General features: G+C 36.0%; 1 protein-coding gene across 6 annotated transcripts in view; it reads right to left on the bottom strand.

Moving 5' to 3' along the window:
• Pkhd1 (PKHD1 ciliary IPT domain containing fibrocystin/polyductin) overlaps window positions 1-15,892 on the bottom strand; it is a 420,823-nt gene that overhangs the window by 360,277 nt on the left and 44,654 nt on the right. For all 6 annotated transcript variants that reach the window (XM_046458594.2, XM_046458595.2, XM_046458599.2 and 3 more), the window contains 6 exons: window positions 14,642-14,826; window positions 13,596-13,718; window positions 12,415-12,520; window positions 11,675-11,950; window positions 5,120-5,250; window positions 2,919-3,054 (listed from right to left, as the gene is read on the bottom strand). In XM_046458594.2, the coding sequence (XP_046314550.1) occupies window positions 2,919-3,054; window positions 5,120-5,250; window positions 11,675-11,950; window positions 12,415-12,520; window positions 13,596-13,718; window positions 14,642-14,826 (957 nt within the window). The remainder of the gene's footprint in view (window positions 1-2,918; window positions 3,055-5,119; window positions 5,251-11,674; window positions 11,951-12,414; window positions 12,521-13,595; window positions 13,719-14,641; window positions 14,827-15,892) is intronic.

Raw genomic sequence — 15,892 nt, 5'->3', positions numbered from 1 at the left:
TTCCTTATAACTCAAATACATATTAAGCCCTATAGAAACATGCCACAAGGTGCACAAAAATAGTTAAATACAGATATGCCCTCAAAGAAGACCTCAAAAATGATAAAATATGTGGCAGAATCACATCTATAGAAGATATGCTACAATAAAGGTCATAATTAGGTGTGAGATTGTTCAAATCAGAACAACATTCTGAAGTCAGGAAAGGCCTTATGGTAGGACGAGAGGCCACTTGAAGTTCAATTTGAAAGATATATCCCAAGATATAATGATAAATCATAGGGGACTTAAAATTCAATTTTTCAAATTTCACAATTTTATTTAGTCTTCTGTTGCATTTTCTCTTAGTCACCCACTGGTTTGGGCAAAAAAAAAAATAGAATTGGGTGACTTTCTGGGTTATAAGACACATGTGGATATCAGTAGGGACTCTATGGAGGTAGGTCAAGTTTATGAGCTTCTATGGGTGAATATAGAAAAGCTAATCCTGAAAAATATCTACTAAATTCAATGTATTGAGAACACCTCCAAATATTTATAATCAAAGGAGGAATATATTGAAGGTATTCTTCCAGTCTGTAAGATAAAAAGAATTATAGGGAAAGAGAAATGCAGTCTTCAGATAACTAGAGTCTTTGTGAAATCCAGAAATCAAGCATACAATAGCAGGTGGAAGTAAGTGTATCTGCCTTTCCTGTGTTTCAATGTGCCCACAGCTGGAGGTAAATCACCTCTGCAGCTCCTTTAGACTTTAACGTTGAAGAACCACTGCACAGTCAGCATCTATAGAATCCATGCTAAACTAGACAAAAAGGTTTCTTGAAAAAGTCAAAAAAGAGGGATATGATGTAATGGGAAGACTGTGACTCTGCATTCAAATCCTTCATCTGTCATTTAACTACCTCTTTGGCTTTGGAGGACTCACTCTGGACCCTCAACAACTTGGAGTTTTCATCAACCAGATGGTAATAAAGTCCATCCCAAGTTGTTTGTTGTAAGAATTAACTTAGATATCCTGGGGAAGCAAATAGAGTGCAGAACACACACCCAAAATATGTCAATTGACTTCATATTGTTCCTCACATGCACATCCTCTTAACTTCTTCATGTCTTCCCAACCTCTTCTTTAATGTCTGAGGCTGTGTATTAAATCAAACTCTATTTGACCTGAGTCTGCCTCCATGCTTTCAATCCCTGTGTGACAAACTTCCATCTAACAAAATAGTAAACAAACTGAAAGCCTAATTATTTTGAGTATATCCTTTCTAATAACTAGCTAATTCTCAGTCAATCACAGCAGCTGAAGTTCAGCCAATCATAGGCCATCAAATGACGTGACCATGGTCAAATATGGCAAAGGGGGAGCTATAGCAAACCAAGCTGCTTTTTATCTCACTTCCATTTTTTGTCTATATGTACTGCCTGCCCACACTGCAGAGAGGAACGCTGTGCACTTCTGGTTCTGAGGACTGCCAAATTTGTAAATCATTCTTCATTCACTTGTCAAAAGTATTTCTTTAACAAGTGGTTGAGCTGGTGTTCACTCAGATAAAGTTGTTTCTGACTTCAATAACCACACTAATCATTCTGCACCTCAAATTCTTTCTCCCTGTTTTCTCTCCCTTCTTCCGTCATTCTTCCATTTCATCTTGGCTTCATTGTTATCATTAGCATCATTTCCTGAATGGAGATAGGCGGTTCCCCAAATGAAAAGAGATTTTCCTAATAGGCTACTACACTTTGTGGATTTTGTAACATGTTCTTCTCTATTATGCCTGTAGGAAGACTTAAATACAAGTGTGAATTCTGAAAAGAAGGCACTGCATCACATATCACGTGGTCAGTTGTCAAGCTAATCCTGAATGTCTTTGAAGCACTAATGAAATGTATTTACTCTTTTCATTAGGGGTAGGAAAGTCTATCAAGAGCCTAAGTCACTGAAATCTGAATATAACATGGAGCTTCCTCCCTGTTTTTCTACTTTCTTGGGAAGTATCTATACCACTGGGGAATTTTACACACTTTGGTTGCCTGAGGCAGCAAATTCTTCTTCTGCACTATCTGAGCTGAATAATATTAAGAAGTTAAAGGACACTTCTCTTTATTTATATACTCTTGAGTTATGGAAAATGAAAATAGTACCAGAAAAACTGAATTCAAGCTTTTTCATTGGAAAATATTATGGTATTTTTATAATAAACCCTTAGACATGGCTGCCATAAACTATCTGTTATCTGACATTCAGTAAACCAGAAAGGGATCTTACCTGCTGCTTTTCTGAATCTATATTGTTATGTCATGACAAGATATTCTTATAATTCCAACCTGTCATGTCATTTGAATTATCAAAGGTTAAAATGTTTCATGCAGTTAGTACTAAAAAAAAAATGCATTCTTTACATACATAGTGTCTCAAAGAACAAGAATTCTTAGTTAATCTAGACACCTTATTCTCAAATTGTGTTAAATTATTACCACCATAGGACTTATTGCCAAAAATGACTATGGTTCAAATCTCAGCTTTGTTCCTTACAAAAGGAATATACAAGTCACTTATTCTCTTAGACTAGAGAATAAATAAGTGGTAAAAATTAATACAAATTAGTGGTAAGTATTAAATAAAGTTCTAATACATGTTTATGCTATTATTAGCACATACTAAGTACTCAATAAATACTTATTGAATTAGTGCCTTCAAATTCTCACATAATTTTCAGAATAGAAATATTGTCAATTTTAAAGAAAAAAGTGTAAAAATATTAATTCAATGACAGTTAACATGAAGAAAATAGTTTTCTGGCTTTCAGAAAAAAAGGAGCTTTCATCTAAAATACAACAGAATTCATAAACCATTGCTTTTCTTTTTTATAAGTAGGTTCTCTAAAAATATAAATATCTTGTGATGTCATGTATTTTACCTGCTATGTTGCTTCGATTTCTGCTCAGAGACACAATCATTGGATTTAAAGAGGAGACATATGTAAATGCTCTGGGAAGAACTGCAGAATGATTCCCTCTGATAACAGTCACATTCACACTGTATTCATCTTTCCCCTGAAAAATAGGTTTTTAAAATCCAATCTCAGTTTGATTTGAGAAAAAAAGAAATCCATATGGATTTCTATTTTAAAAGGTTCTATTTTAAATGTTAATAAAGTTGTCAATAAGAGGTATATTTGTGACTTTTAACTCTCTCTCTCTCTCTCTCTCTCTCTTTCTCAAAGCAAGAGAGAGATTAGGCAATTTATGTGCAAAAGATATGCAGAAGGATCTACTCTCAAAGGTAAACAAGAATGATTGGCAACTAACACACCAAATGTTTTTTTTTTAAAAAAAAGCAATTTCAAATAAATATTTATACCTAGCTAAACTATCAATCAAGCATCCAAGTGCTTTCAGACACTATTTATTACTCATTCTTTCTGAATTTTCTTTTGTAGCATATTTTTTTAAATTTATGATCTCACAGATAAATATAACCAAAAAAAGAAAAAAGAAGAAGAAGAAGAGATATAAACTCAAAGAAACAGTAAACCTAACCAGAAAAGTGATCAACCAAAGTACTGGAGTGAACTCTATAGAATAACCTAGAAAATAACCAACCCAAATTGACACAGGAAAACAAGAAAGCTTCAAAGAAAAAAAGTAACTGGTATGATAGATTTTTAAAAAGAGAAAGTAGATTTCTATGGTAAGAAAAAAAAGGAACTCTAGGAAAAAACATCAAAATACAAAAAAAAAAAATTCTATGGTTCTGTCAGCATCATTTAAATAATTATAATGTATACATGCTATATTGATTAAACAAATTAAGTTGCTAGAATTCAAAATAATTTATTGTTTCAAAAATGAGGACTAGAAGAAAGAAGAAAAGCAGGTAGGAGAACATGCTGGCTTATTTTCCTTTGAGCCTTTGTATATATGACTTTGATCAAACTCAGAAGTTTGCTTTTTAATATGTATCCACGCTTATAAAGGAAATCCATACAGTACAAATTCTACTCATTCAAATGGTAAATATATATTAAAAATATATTAATGAGATAATTCCCAGGGTTGTCCAAAATGCCCCAAATCAGAAGCTTGCACAGTGATGGTGGGAATATAAACTTAAAAGGAATTTTAAGTAATGGAATACTAGATACCAAAAGCTTTAGAATTTAGATTACTTTATCTGGGGGGGCGGGGAAGTGTGCTAAAAAATTATAGTTTTTTAATATGATCAAAATTTCACTATTTATAATAGAGAAAAATCTAGAAATTTTCTACATGCCCAACAATAAGAAAGAGTTAAACAAATTAAAATACAGTGTACTGGAATTTGCATGTAGTTTACATATAAAAGCCAACTTTTCATAATATTCAAGGAACTAGATAAGATAACATTTCAGAACCAGGGATAAAAGGATATTCTTAATCCTACTTCCTACAGATCTTTGTTCAGTAGACAGACACCATTGGGGATCATGGGTGTGCTAGGTGTGTTGACCCCACCATCAACCCTAAACAGAAATCCAACTGCAGCTGTGAGTGACTCACCAACTGTACCAGGAAAGACCCCCAACTCCCTTAATGGGTCATGACAGAGCACTACCAAAATGAAAACCAGATCTCAGGGACTTGTTTTCAATGGAAAAGAAAGATGGAGGAGTCTACTAGAAAGATACTTCATAGGAATCAGGTATTCTACAAGACTGAGTTCCAGGATTCACATCCATGCAAAAAACAAAATTGCTGGTGAACACTGAGTTCTTTGTCATTTGCTTAAGAAAGAAAAGAAGTTATAGGATATTTAAATTTTGCAAACTACTACCACAATGTGCACCCCATAAAAATATATTTATTCTGTGGCACTAATATTCACTGAACATGTAGAATAGAACTGTCTGTATTCTCTTATTATTAAAAGAATTAACAGATGTTAAATAGAAACACTATCAGTGGGATCAATTTTCCCCCTTCATAGCAAAATAGACAATATAAATAACATAAGCAAACTCTTATGATGAGAAGTTATTTTTAGTTAATTTAATTGTAAGCAGTTTTAGCTGAAAACCTTCTGTAAATAATGGTTGTTCACCCAAAGAAAAGGAAATGCCAAAAAGAAGATTCCACTTACCCTGGGTGGAACTTTGCACTGAATTCTTTGAGAATTACTTGTGGTGATGTTGATGTCACAGGACTTAGATCCAAATAACACCAGGCTAACACCTTCCAAACTAGAGCCTTGGATGGTGGCCCAGAGCCCTCCTGTAACAAAACCAGCATTTTCATACAGGATTCACAGGCATATAGGCAGACAAAAATTAATTATCAGAAGAGAAAGAAAGTGAAATTAAATTATGAAATTCTTTAGTCAAAATACAAGGCCATGCTCAAACTACAGAAAAAGACTGAGTTGAAATATACAAATTACAATACACACAGAAGTATTGGCCAGAGGGCATAAAGTAGTAGCAATGCATCCTGAAGATCTTCAAGAATAAAACATAAGGATGCACTATTGCCACAAGTCAGAGGAGTACACAGTCTCTGAAAAGTCTTTCTGTCCTAGATTCGAAAATATCATCAAAATACCATTCCTGTCAATCCTGTAAAACTTATTGTTTTCCTGAGAAACCAAGTATAAGAGAGCATCATGGTCAAGAGAGCAGTAGGCTCAGAGTCAAGATCACAGAATATTCTGCCACTTAAAGCAGGTCATTTGTAGTATTGTCCCTCAGCTCACTGGCTCTCACTTTCCTCATTTTTAAATGATGGCATTAGCTCTACTGATTTTGATTTAATACCACATGTACTAGGTTCTAGTCACCATGATGGTATAGAAATGACTGGTGCTATCACCCACTGCCATCAGGAGTTCTCTGCCAGCCACTGAAAAGCAGCCACAGACACTCCCCTCTCCTCACGGCAGAGGTTGGTAAGAAGAGAGATGATGCCAGTCCTACTGATATCGTGATACAGGGTCTTATTTGGAGAAGCAGCCCTTGGTCCAGCTGATGAATAGAAAACCCACTTATTATTCAAAATAGAAACGATTCAGTTCTGACTTCTACCTAGAAGGTGATTCAAGAGGGTATTGAAGGCCACCAAATAGACATGTGTACTCCTTGAGAGTGAGGAGGAGGGCAGGGGTCAGAAGCATGTCAGAGAGAGAAAGGGAACTCACACAACCTGAAGAAAACCCTTGGCAACAAGGTGACTGGGTGGAATAATATCCTGAAGTTAAAGATGTAGCTTGTCCTGAAGAATCAGAGCAAGACCACAATACACTTTTAAATGAGAATAAAATAGAAGGAAAAGGCAATCTACAAGAGCAACATAAAAGAGACAATATGTGGAAATAAACTTGATGAGAAAAACAAATGAGGATGAAAAATATAAAGAAACTTTATAATGCTACTGAAAAAAAATTTAATGGGTAGATTAAAACTTAGTTAAGAAAACCAAAATAAATTAATAGAGAGAGTGAATATACAATCTCTCCAAACAAAATACACCCATGCAATTCCAGTAAAAGTTCTTTTAGAATTTTCATTTAAATTAGAAAATCTACTTCAAAATGTCAATGAAAAATAAAAATAGGTTGAGAGCAAATTTCAAAAGTAAGAATAAAGATATCTTCTTCTAGGCATTAAAATATCTTGAAAAAAATATATTATCAAAAGCTAATAACAGAGCATGCTTAGACAGCTCCATGGAATGGAATAAAATGGGAGTCCAGGAAGAAACTCAGATAAATATGTGGCTATAGGATACAAAAAATATGACATTTCACATAAGTGTGAAACATACGGACTATTTATTCCGTAAATTTTAAAAAATGGTTAACACTGAAAAAATTAAATCTGAATTGGTACCTCACTCACATCCTTCACAAAAATATATTCCAAATTCATCAAATATTCAAACACATAAGAGAAAGCGCCAAAAAAAACCTAGGAAGAAATAGAATTTTAATTTTCATATAACTTCAGAGATTGAAAGCTCATCTTAAGTATTTTATAAACTCCTATGCCATAAAAAGAAGATCTAACTTATTACATTAAAATTAGAGCTATTTAGTCAGGTACATTGGTACATGCCTGTAATCCCAGCTACTCAGAAGGCTGAGGCAGGAAGATCACAAAATAAAGCCCATCCTGAGCAATATAGCAAGATTCTGTCTCAAAATAATATTTTTTTAATTTTTAAATTGTCGGAAGCTTTAGCTCAGGGGTAGAACGCTTATATGTGTGAGCCCTGGGTTCAATCCTCAGTACCACAAAATATATGTATAGGGGTGTGTATATATATATATATATATTATATATATATACATATATATAATATATATATACACACACACACACATTTTACATACTTTATTTTCTCTTATTTTCTATTTATTGCAATTCATAAATGTGATATATATATAATAAAAATAAAATAAAATAAAATAACTAAGAAAGAACAATATTCAAGTAGAAAATATGAGCTAAGGAAATGGACAGTTCATTACAAAAGAAGATATAATGCCTCTTAAACACACTAAAAATTATTCAATTTCTGCTGCTTTTTTTCCTAAAAATTTGATAAAAACCCCAAAGACTGGAAACATACATCATGCTGTACAAAAAGAGTAACTCAAGTGTAAGAGCTAATAGTCTAAGATCTAACCTAATGTAAGAGCTGAACTATAAAAAGAAAACACAGGCATAAACCTTTGTAACACTGGATTAGGCAATGATATCATAGATGTAGTGCCAAAAACAAAACCAACAACAACAAATATGAAATGGATTTCACCAAAATTAAAAACTTTTTTAGGGCTGGGGATGTAGCTCAATAGTTGAGCACTTGCTTGCATGAATAAGACCCTGGGTTCAATCCAGCCCCACAAAAAGAAGAAAAAAGAAACAAACACTTTGTGCCTCAAATAACACTGTTTAAAAAGTTAAAAAAAAAAAAAAAACTCCACGTGATAGAAGAAAATATTTTTAAATCATACACCTGATAAAAGTTAGTATCTAGAATATATATTTTTTAAAAAAACCTATAACTCAACAATAAAATAAAAAAAAACCCAACTTTTAGTATTGGCAAAGGATTTGAGCAATCATTTCTCCAACAAAGTTACACAGTGGCCCATCAGTACTTGAAAAGATGCTAAATATCAGCAGGAAATGCAAACATCAGTAGAAAAATGCAGATCAAACCACAATGAACTGCCACTTCACACCCATTAAGATGGCTACTATAAAAAGTAAACAGAAGCAAAAACAGAAAATGACAAGTGTTGGTGATCTGTAGCCTAGTGGGAATGGGAATTCATGCAGACATTTTGCAAAGAGTTGGGTAGGTCCTCAAGAAATGAAACAAAATCACCATATGGCAATCTCATCCCCAAATATATGCCCAAAAGAACTGAAACTGTGTATCCCCATAAATTGTTGTCAGAGGAGTATTATTCCTAACAGCCCAAAAATACTGAAAACCATTGAATTGTACACTTTTAAAATGTGAATTTTGGAGTAATATTGGCCAAAACATATTGTTATATTGTATGCATTACAAATGTGTAACAAATCCCACCATTACGTGCAACTGCAATGCTCCCATAAAAATGTGATAAACCAAAAAAAAGAAAAGGTGAATTTTGTTGTGTGGGAATTATGTCTTAATTTTTCAAGTTCAAAGAAAGAATACTTGGAATAAAAAACTAGAGCAAATCTACTTGTATATGGCCTGAGTGAAAGCCAACATTACCTCTTTTCTTGGATGATAGTAATAGCTTTCAGGCTCATCTTTGCCTTCCTGTAGTATGGCCTTATTGTCACTTAGAATCCTCCATTGGCCCTTATCTCATGCAGAATAAGAGCTAACCTCCTGTCATAGTCCCATGGGGCATATGATCTGCTCCTGGTCATCTACCCGACTTTCCTCACTCCATCTAGTCCAGACTTAGCAACCTCCTTGTCCTTGGAACAAGCCAATCTCATTCTAACTCAAGGCACCTTTGAGGTTTCTTTTGCTTCAAGTTCTCTCCCCCAAGATTTCCTCAGGACTCATTCCTGCACTGCATCCCTGTCTCCACTCTCCAGAGTTATCGACGCCATTCCTCCAATGCCAATGACCATCGTAGCACACAAACCCCTCCATCACTCTTCATCCCATTCCCTTCTTGATTTTTCTCCTATATATTTACTACCATCCCTCCCAGAAAGAGGGGTTTTTTATTTTATTTGCTATATCCCTGGCATTAATATTGCCTGGCATATTAGAGCTAAGTCGATTTTTGTCATCCTGATCATTGTTGAAGGCAGTCATTGAGGAGGTGACACTTTCCATTCCTGGTTGAGAGCTGAGGTCCCTCACAAGGGCACTTGCATAAGCAGAAGGCCAGTCTACCTAGCACAACATGGGACCAAGGGAGTATGTAAGGCACAGCCAAGATTGTGCTCAAAAAGCTTTTTGAGGGCACTTCAGCATATGGGGAAGTGGTGATTCTGAGTATTATGGATGACATGATATATATTCATTACATACTCAGGTCTTCTTTTGTTCTTTTCTCATAGTCCTCCACGTGGTGTTCTTTAAAGCGCCTCTAGCACACTTCTCAAACTGTATTATTCACAGAGATTGTCTGAGGAGCCTTTAAAAATACACCTCAGTTCAGGAGGTCTGCGACAGGCCTGAGGCTCGATGCTTCTAACAAGCTCCCAGATGATCCCAATACTGCTGGTCCAGGACCACCTTTCCGTACCAATTGGTACTGAAATACAGTACATACTGTACTGCCATTACAGTACAGGACTCTGTACTGGGTGACACAGTGTTGTGTGCGTGACTAACATAGGCTAATGCTTCGTAGGTTGGCAGAGAAAGTTTAAACACAGGACCCAGGATGCATCCTCTCTCTCTTCCTCCATTACCTGTAGTCTTAATAAAAGTAAATTTGCACCCAACTGGTATTTATCCCTTCTCAGAGTTTTTCATCTTTTGATGCATGACCCACCCCCCCACCCCAGACCTTCAAATCTCTTCACTATGTATCATTGGTACAGCATCCCTGGTACAGTGACCAACTGATTTCCTTGGGACCAATATTTAACACTCAAAGTTCTGCATCCTAGTTAAAAACTCAAAATCTTGCATCCTGAGAACCTACTCCATCCCAGGAAAACTGGGACATTTAGCCACCCTCCCGATGGCAGGCACTCTGTGTACGGAACTGAGCCACCCATTGCTCATATGGTGTCTACAAACTAGTGGGGAGAGATGAAGGGAGTTGGCGTGACTTGAACTGCAAAATTAACTTTGTAATAAAATCACAATCCCTTATAAATCTAGTGGGAAGACCTATATGCCCTAAACTCAAGCTAGTAATTATTGGGTCTATATGGAATATGATCTCTGAGCACCACTTGTCATCTGGGTCCTTCCTAAAACCACTAAGAAATAAGAGCTTTCTCTGTTTTATGTGCAGAGAAGAGGTGGGGAGGCCCTTGTGATTCACTCTTCTAGGTCCAAGTAGTGTCAGAAACAAACTCTTCCTTTGAACAATGAGTTCGTGGCCAAATTACACTGCTTTAAAATGTATTCTAAGCTACAAGCCTCTGGTCACCAGAACAAACAATGAGAAAAATCCAAAGCATTAAGGAAAGGAGTTTTATGCGCCAAAATTTTTACATCAGCAAACATAAGCATGAGTATTCCTGAGATTCTTACAATCCAACTGGGTTGTTTTTAACTGGTAGTGTCCCCTAGAAAGTAGCAAGTCGTGGAGAAATTTCCCGTTTTCCATGGAACTAAGACCCAGTTCATGGGGCAGATATTAACAAGACTTACTGCCCTCTGGATCCTCACTACTCAAACATGAGTTTGCATTGTACACTAGCCAAGTGTACGTCAGTTAACACACATTTGTGAAATATCAGCAATGCACAAAGCTCCTAGTGGACAAGTTCTATACTTCACATTTATTGAGTGATTTTACTGTTAAAGGGGTTTTCCCAACTGTTAACTCATTTCCTCTGACACAAGGCTAGCTAGCCTATAAGTGAAGCATCATTAGTGGTTGTATTGGTAAGGCCGTGACAGTATGGCACATAAAGGCAACAAGAGACTTGATGTCGGAGAGCTCTGGTTTGCTCACTGGCTCTGCCTCTTTACCTGTGAAGCCTTGGCCAAAACACTTTCCTCTTAGAACCAGCATTGTCTCATCTGAAGAATGTGGACAATCATTCTATTTGGGGGGCAGGTATAGCCTTTAAGATGTATGACTTCTCAGAAGCAGCACCTGATAAATGATACTGTTGCTGTCATCATCATTATTAGGAAACTAAATCCCTTGGTAGTAACTGCAGTTTCTAAGTTCACACATCTGACTTGAGATAGTACAAAATCCCAGGAATGTTCTGGTTCCCAATCCTACATTGTTCCCACTAGGCGAATGGACTCTGTGACTGGGTGACTTAACTCATTACGCTTGACACCAAAGCCAACCTACACTATGTTACAAAGGAGTTCACTTAAGGGCTTAAGGGTCTGTTGCTAATTAGCAGAAATGTATAGGAACATAAAGCTGTAAATTATGGTATATATGGAATTTACTATACTGTAGGATTACATTTAGTATTCTGACTAGAAAGCTAGCTTCAGAGAGTCAGATGCATTGCAAGGCCCAGATTACCAATCTCTGCAGCTCTGGAAGGCTCCACAGCATCAAGCCTGGGTCTCACGTATAGGAAGAGGCCTTCTCCACTGGCATTGACGGCAAGACCAGAGGGTCTCACCAACACTGAGATTGGATGTACTCCGACTGGCAGCAAGTCTGATAGACATACTACATTCGTTTGATTTGAGAAAATAACTTTGCAACTCATTTTGTTCACCATAACCTGTAAAGACTGGGAATCATCAGAGAAACCAGTTCCAGTAATATAAACCAGTGGATTGATGTCACCATCTGAAAAGAGGAAAGAAATTTAAAAATAAAAAAAAAAATCATCTCTCAGTGATATCACTCTCTCACATCAAATTTTTATTCTCTTTCATTTTTCCCTCCTAAAATTCAGAGAGTCAAATGCTGACTCAACCATGACAACTGCATTTTTCATTGTAGCACACAGACTCCATCTTAAATTTTCTCAAACTAGTAATGAGAGGCCACTACTTAATTAAAAAAATCAAAATGAATATTTCAAAATAAGAGACAAAAAAAAATTTAAGTTATCAAAAAAAATTGTTTCCTTCTCAAATAATAATCATATTCCCTAGATGGACCTCAAGATGGACCTTCTGCTTCATTATTCACCCTCTACTTACTGAACTAATGCACCTTCTATCCCTCAGCACCAGTCACATGGCCTCTAAATAAAATCACTGAGTCTAAGATCCATGACTGTCTCAGTGCCAAGTCACAAATCATACCAAGGGAATACCACACAGAATGGACGCTGGGAGTTGACTCTTGGAGATATTGGAAGGAACAGGAACCTGGGCAATGAGCTGGTATGTCATTCACTCGTACAACCACCTGAAACAAAGTAAAAGAAGTTAAAACAACGTGGACACTTCATACACATGAGAATAGCTGTAAAGTACTTATGAAGATTTCCCAAATTAAAATTTGCTAATGATTCACTTATTCCCATTTCTTTTTTCTATTTTCCCAGTAAAAAGCCTAAAACCTAAAATTATAATGAATGGTACAAAACACGTTAAGTGTTCTTAAATTTATGGTAGAAAGACTTAAATTCATGTTTACAGTTACATATGCTATTTTTTTTATTGGCTGTTCAAAACATTACAAAGCTCTTAACATATCATACTTCATACTTTAGATTCAAGTGGGTTATGAACTCCCATTTTTACCCCATATACAGATGGAAGTCTAACAGTGCCTTTTTTTCTTTCTTTTTTAAAATTTTTTAATTTTTTTAATTTTTTAATTTTTATTTTTTAATTATATTATTTTTTTAATTGTAATTTTTATTTTACTGCATTTTATTATTTTTTATTATCATTTCTTTTTCTTTTCTATTCTTTTCTCTTTCTTTCCTCTCTCCCTCTCTCTTTCTGGGTTTGCTTCCTTACCTTTTCCCCATCTTTCCTCTTAAGCATGACCACCCAGATTACGTACAACTTACTAAATGCAAATAGATGAATACTACGAATCGGTCTATAGTTTGTTTAAGCCCTTAACTACCCCCAAGTACTCCTGTCTATTCTCTTGTTAATATCCACCTGCATTTGAGCTATTTTTGTTTTAAAGATGGAGGTCTCACTATGATTTCCAAGCTGGTCACAAACTCAAGAGATCTTTGTGCTTCAGCTTCCTGAGTAGGTGGGACTATGGGTACATACCACCACCCACAGCTGAATATGCTAAATCTTTAGTAAATTTCTTCTGCATACAGAAGTAAATGTCATAAATGCAAGCTGCATAGACTGCTAATCAATCTATTTTCAACTGGGTACCACTCACTCATGTTAAAAAAAAAAAAAAAAAAACCCTTTCTTTGAGACTAAAGGCCAAAGAAATAGACACTTTCCTTCCACCTTCACTTCATGAACTGCTGCCTGCACCTCAGGGACCCATCTACTCTCACCTGAGTGTGTTGGTTGGCAGTGGCCAGCATGTCTCCAAACATGGGTCCAAGAAAAACTCCACCATCAAATACCACACGAGTGGTTACCACAGGATTCATCCCAGTCAGACTTTGATCAGACACCTGAGACAGTTAAATTTCTGATCAGTTCTGCCATAGAATAGAAATGTATTCTTGATTAAAACAAATGATAAGAAGTTCTTCACATTCTGTTTGAGATATTCAGATAGCTAGAGAATGAGTTGAAGTGACAAAGAATTAAAATCTAGAAACCTTCAGTAGTAATAGCTAATGAAAGCCCAGTAGATTAGAAACATACTTATTAAAAAATGAGACATTCAAAAAGAGACATAACCAACCAATCTTCTAAGTCTTGTGATATTTTCCTTCTCTATTTTTCTCTATTTTCTGTATTTGCAATCCAAAATACTAAAATGAAATGTAAGAAAACAGTGCTTTGAGATAAGAGCACTTTTTCCCATCTCCTCTCCATGGTTTTGTTTGAAAACCAGATGACCCTTAATACCATATAACTGGAATAAAATTTCATCATGGGCTTTATTTTATAATAACCAAATGCTAGATGTTCATTAGATTATTTTTTTAATCCTAAATATGCAAGAGCATCTGGTTTTGTCATTATCCAAAGACAGCAAATCCTTCTCTAAACTTCCTTCTGTTCTGCCATCTGCCTCCATGAAAATCTAAGTCAATCACATCTGCTTAAATTATCCAATAACAGATGTGGAATTATTGAACGACGGACACTGACCAACAACTTCTCTATTACAGAGAGTTAGGAAAAGAGACATTGAGTCTAAATTTTTCAAGAGGAACACGAAGTGCAAAATATTTGTTGAAAGCTTCCAGAAAGAAAGCATAGGATCCCTTGCTTGAATATTCCAACAAAATAATAATCCATGAGGGTTTTAATTCATATAATTCTGATTTTCTGTTTTGTTTTTTGGTTTTTGTTTTTGTTTTTTTTTTTACAAAATTTCCCTAAGGCACCAAATTCACAGCACCCAAGGTGATATCATACATACTCTGATAAAATTGGGCAAATCCCCAATCTGGGTAGACCAGGAAAGGGTCCATACATGTTCATAGCAAGCATTTAGATCCTCCTTCACAGTGAAATCACTGACATTGAGGTATCTGGAGGTGAAGTTATCAGCATTGTCCTGTAAGAGTTTTTGAAGATGCCTTGCAGAAATGTGCACAGGGACATCTGTAAGGGAAGGTTTGGGCATAGAAAACACAAGTCTGGTTAATTCATCTTTCAGGGTCTCATCATCAAGGATGACGAAGAATAAACACCAGGATGCCTACTAAATTTGCAGGAGACCTTCCAATTCAAGATATAGCTTCAAGAGAACTTTCAGCCCTAGCTGAAACATTTTTCCCAGTGCAAACTCAAGTAGATGCCCACTTTTTATGTTGTAATATCTTCCATCAGAATCATATCAAATAGCAAGCAGAGAACACATTTTATCAGACAAAACAGTCTCGACTGTCAAGTAGAAACATAAGCTCCAGACATCTATAGAAAGGCTGAAAGTCTAATTAAACATTGGGTTTTCCCTGGAAAATTTTAGCTGGCCCTGTGAACAGAGAAAAGTTGGCCACTTTTCACAGGGAGTGGGGGAGGCATACGGCAGCTGACACCCATAAAAACTTAGCCAACCCAGCTGAGGAATGTTGGCATTTAACTTCAGTTTCTCTATTAGAATTTCCTTTAAGCCCAACCACCTGCTTCCCCATTCCACATCCCCACAGAGAAATAACAAAGCTCTGTGTTTGAACCCTGCTTCATGCTTTACCAAAAGTTTCCATTTCATTAGCTGCTTCCAGCAGCCCTGTGTGGTGGGTCACTTGGGTACTGATGCCTACTTCAGAGATGAAGAAAATGAAAACTAACCATATTCTCAAACTTGCCAACCTGACGAGAGAAGTTTAGATTAAAACACAGGGTGCCTTGTACTGACACAAGAGCCTTCCTCTTGAATTCCACACTGCCCTGAAGGGTTAATAAAATGCCACTTTCCTTCTGTTCCTTCAGTGGGCAAAAGTATCTCATCGTTGGAAAAAAAATCATTTTTCTACATTTAAACATAATTTCAGGGCCGTCACCATTTCAAAATGCCAGGTGAAATCTGACTTCCCCTGCTTGTTTTTGCAGGCAGCGATGTGAGGAACATCAGCAACAGAACAGGACGGCAGAAAGGACTCTCTCAAATAATCTCTCTTGTTTGTGAAAAGTAAAGGTCAGTAAGGGACATCATGGCAGTGCAACA

Source organism: Marmota monax, unplaced genomic scaffold, assembly GCF_021218885.2.
Source record: "Marmota monax isolate L192 unplaced genomic scaffold, Marmota_monax_Labrador192_F-V1.1 WCK01_AAM20220418_F8-fsc00191, whole genome shotgun sequence".
Lineage (NCBI taxonomy): Eukaryota > Metazoa > Chordata > Mammalia > Rodentia > Sciuridae > Marmota > Marmota monax.
Note: the sequence above shows the minus strand (reverse complement) of the source record. Positions and strands in the feature narration are given on the sequence as shown.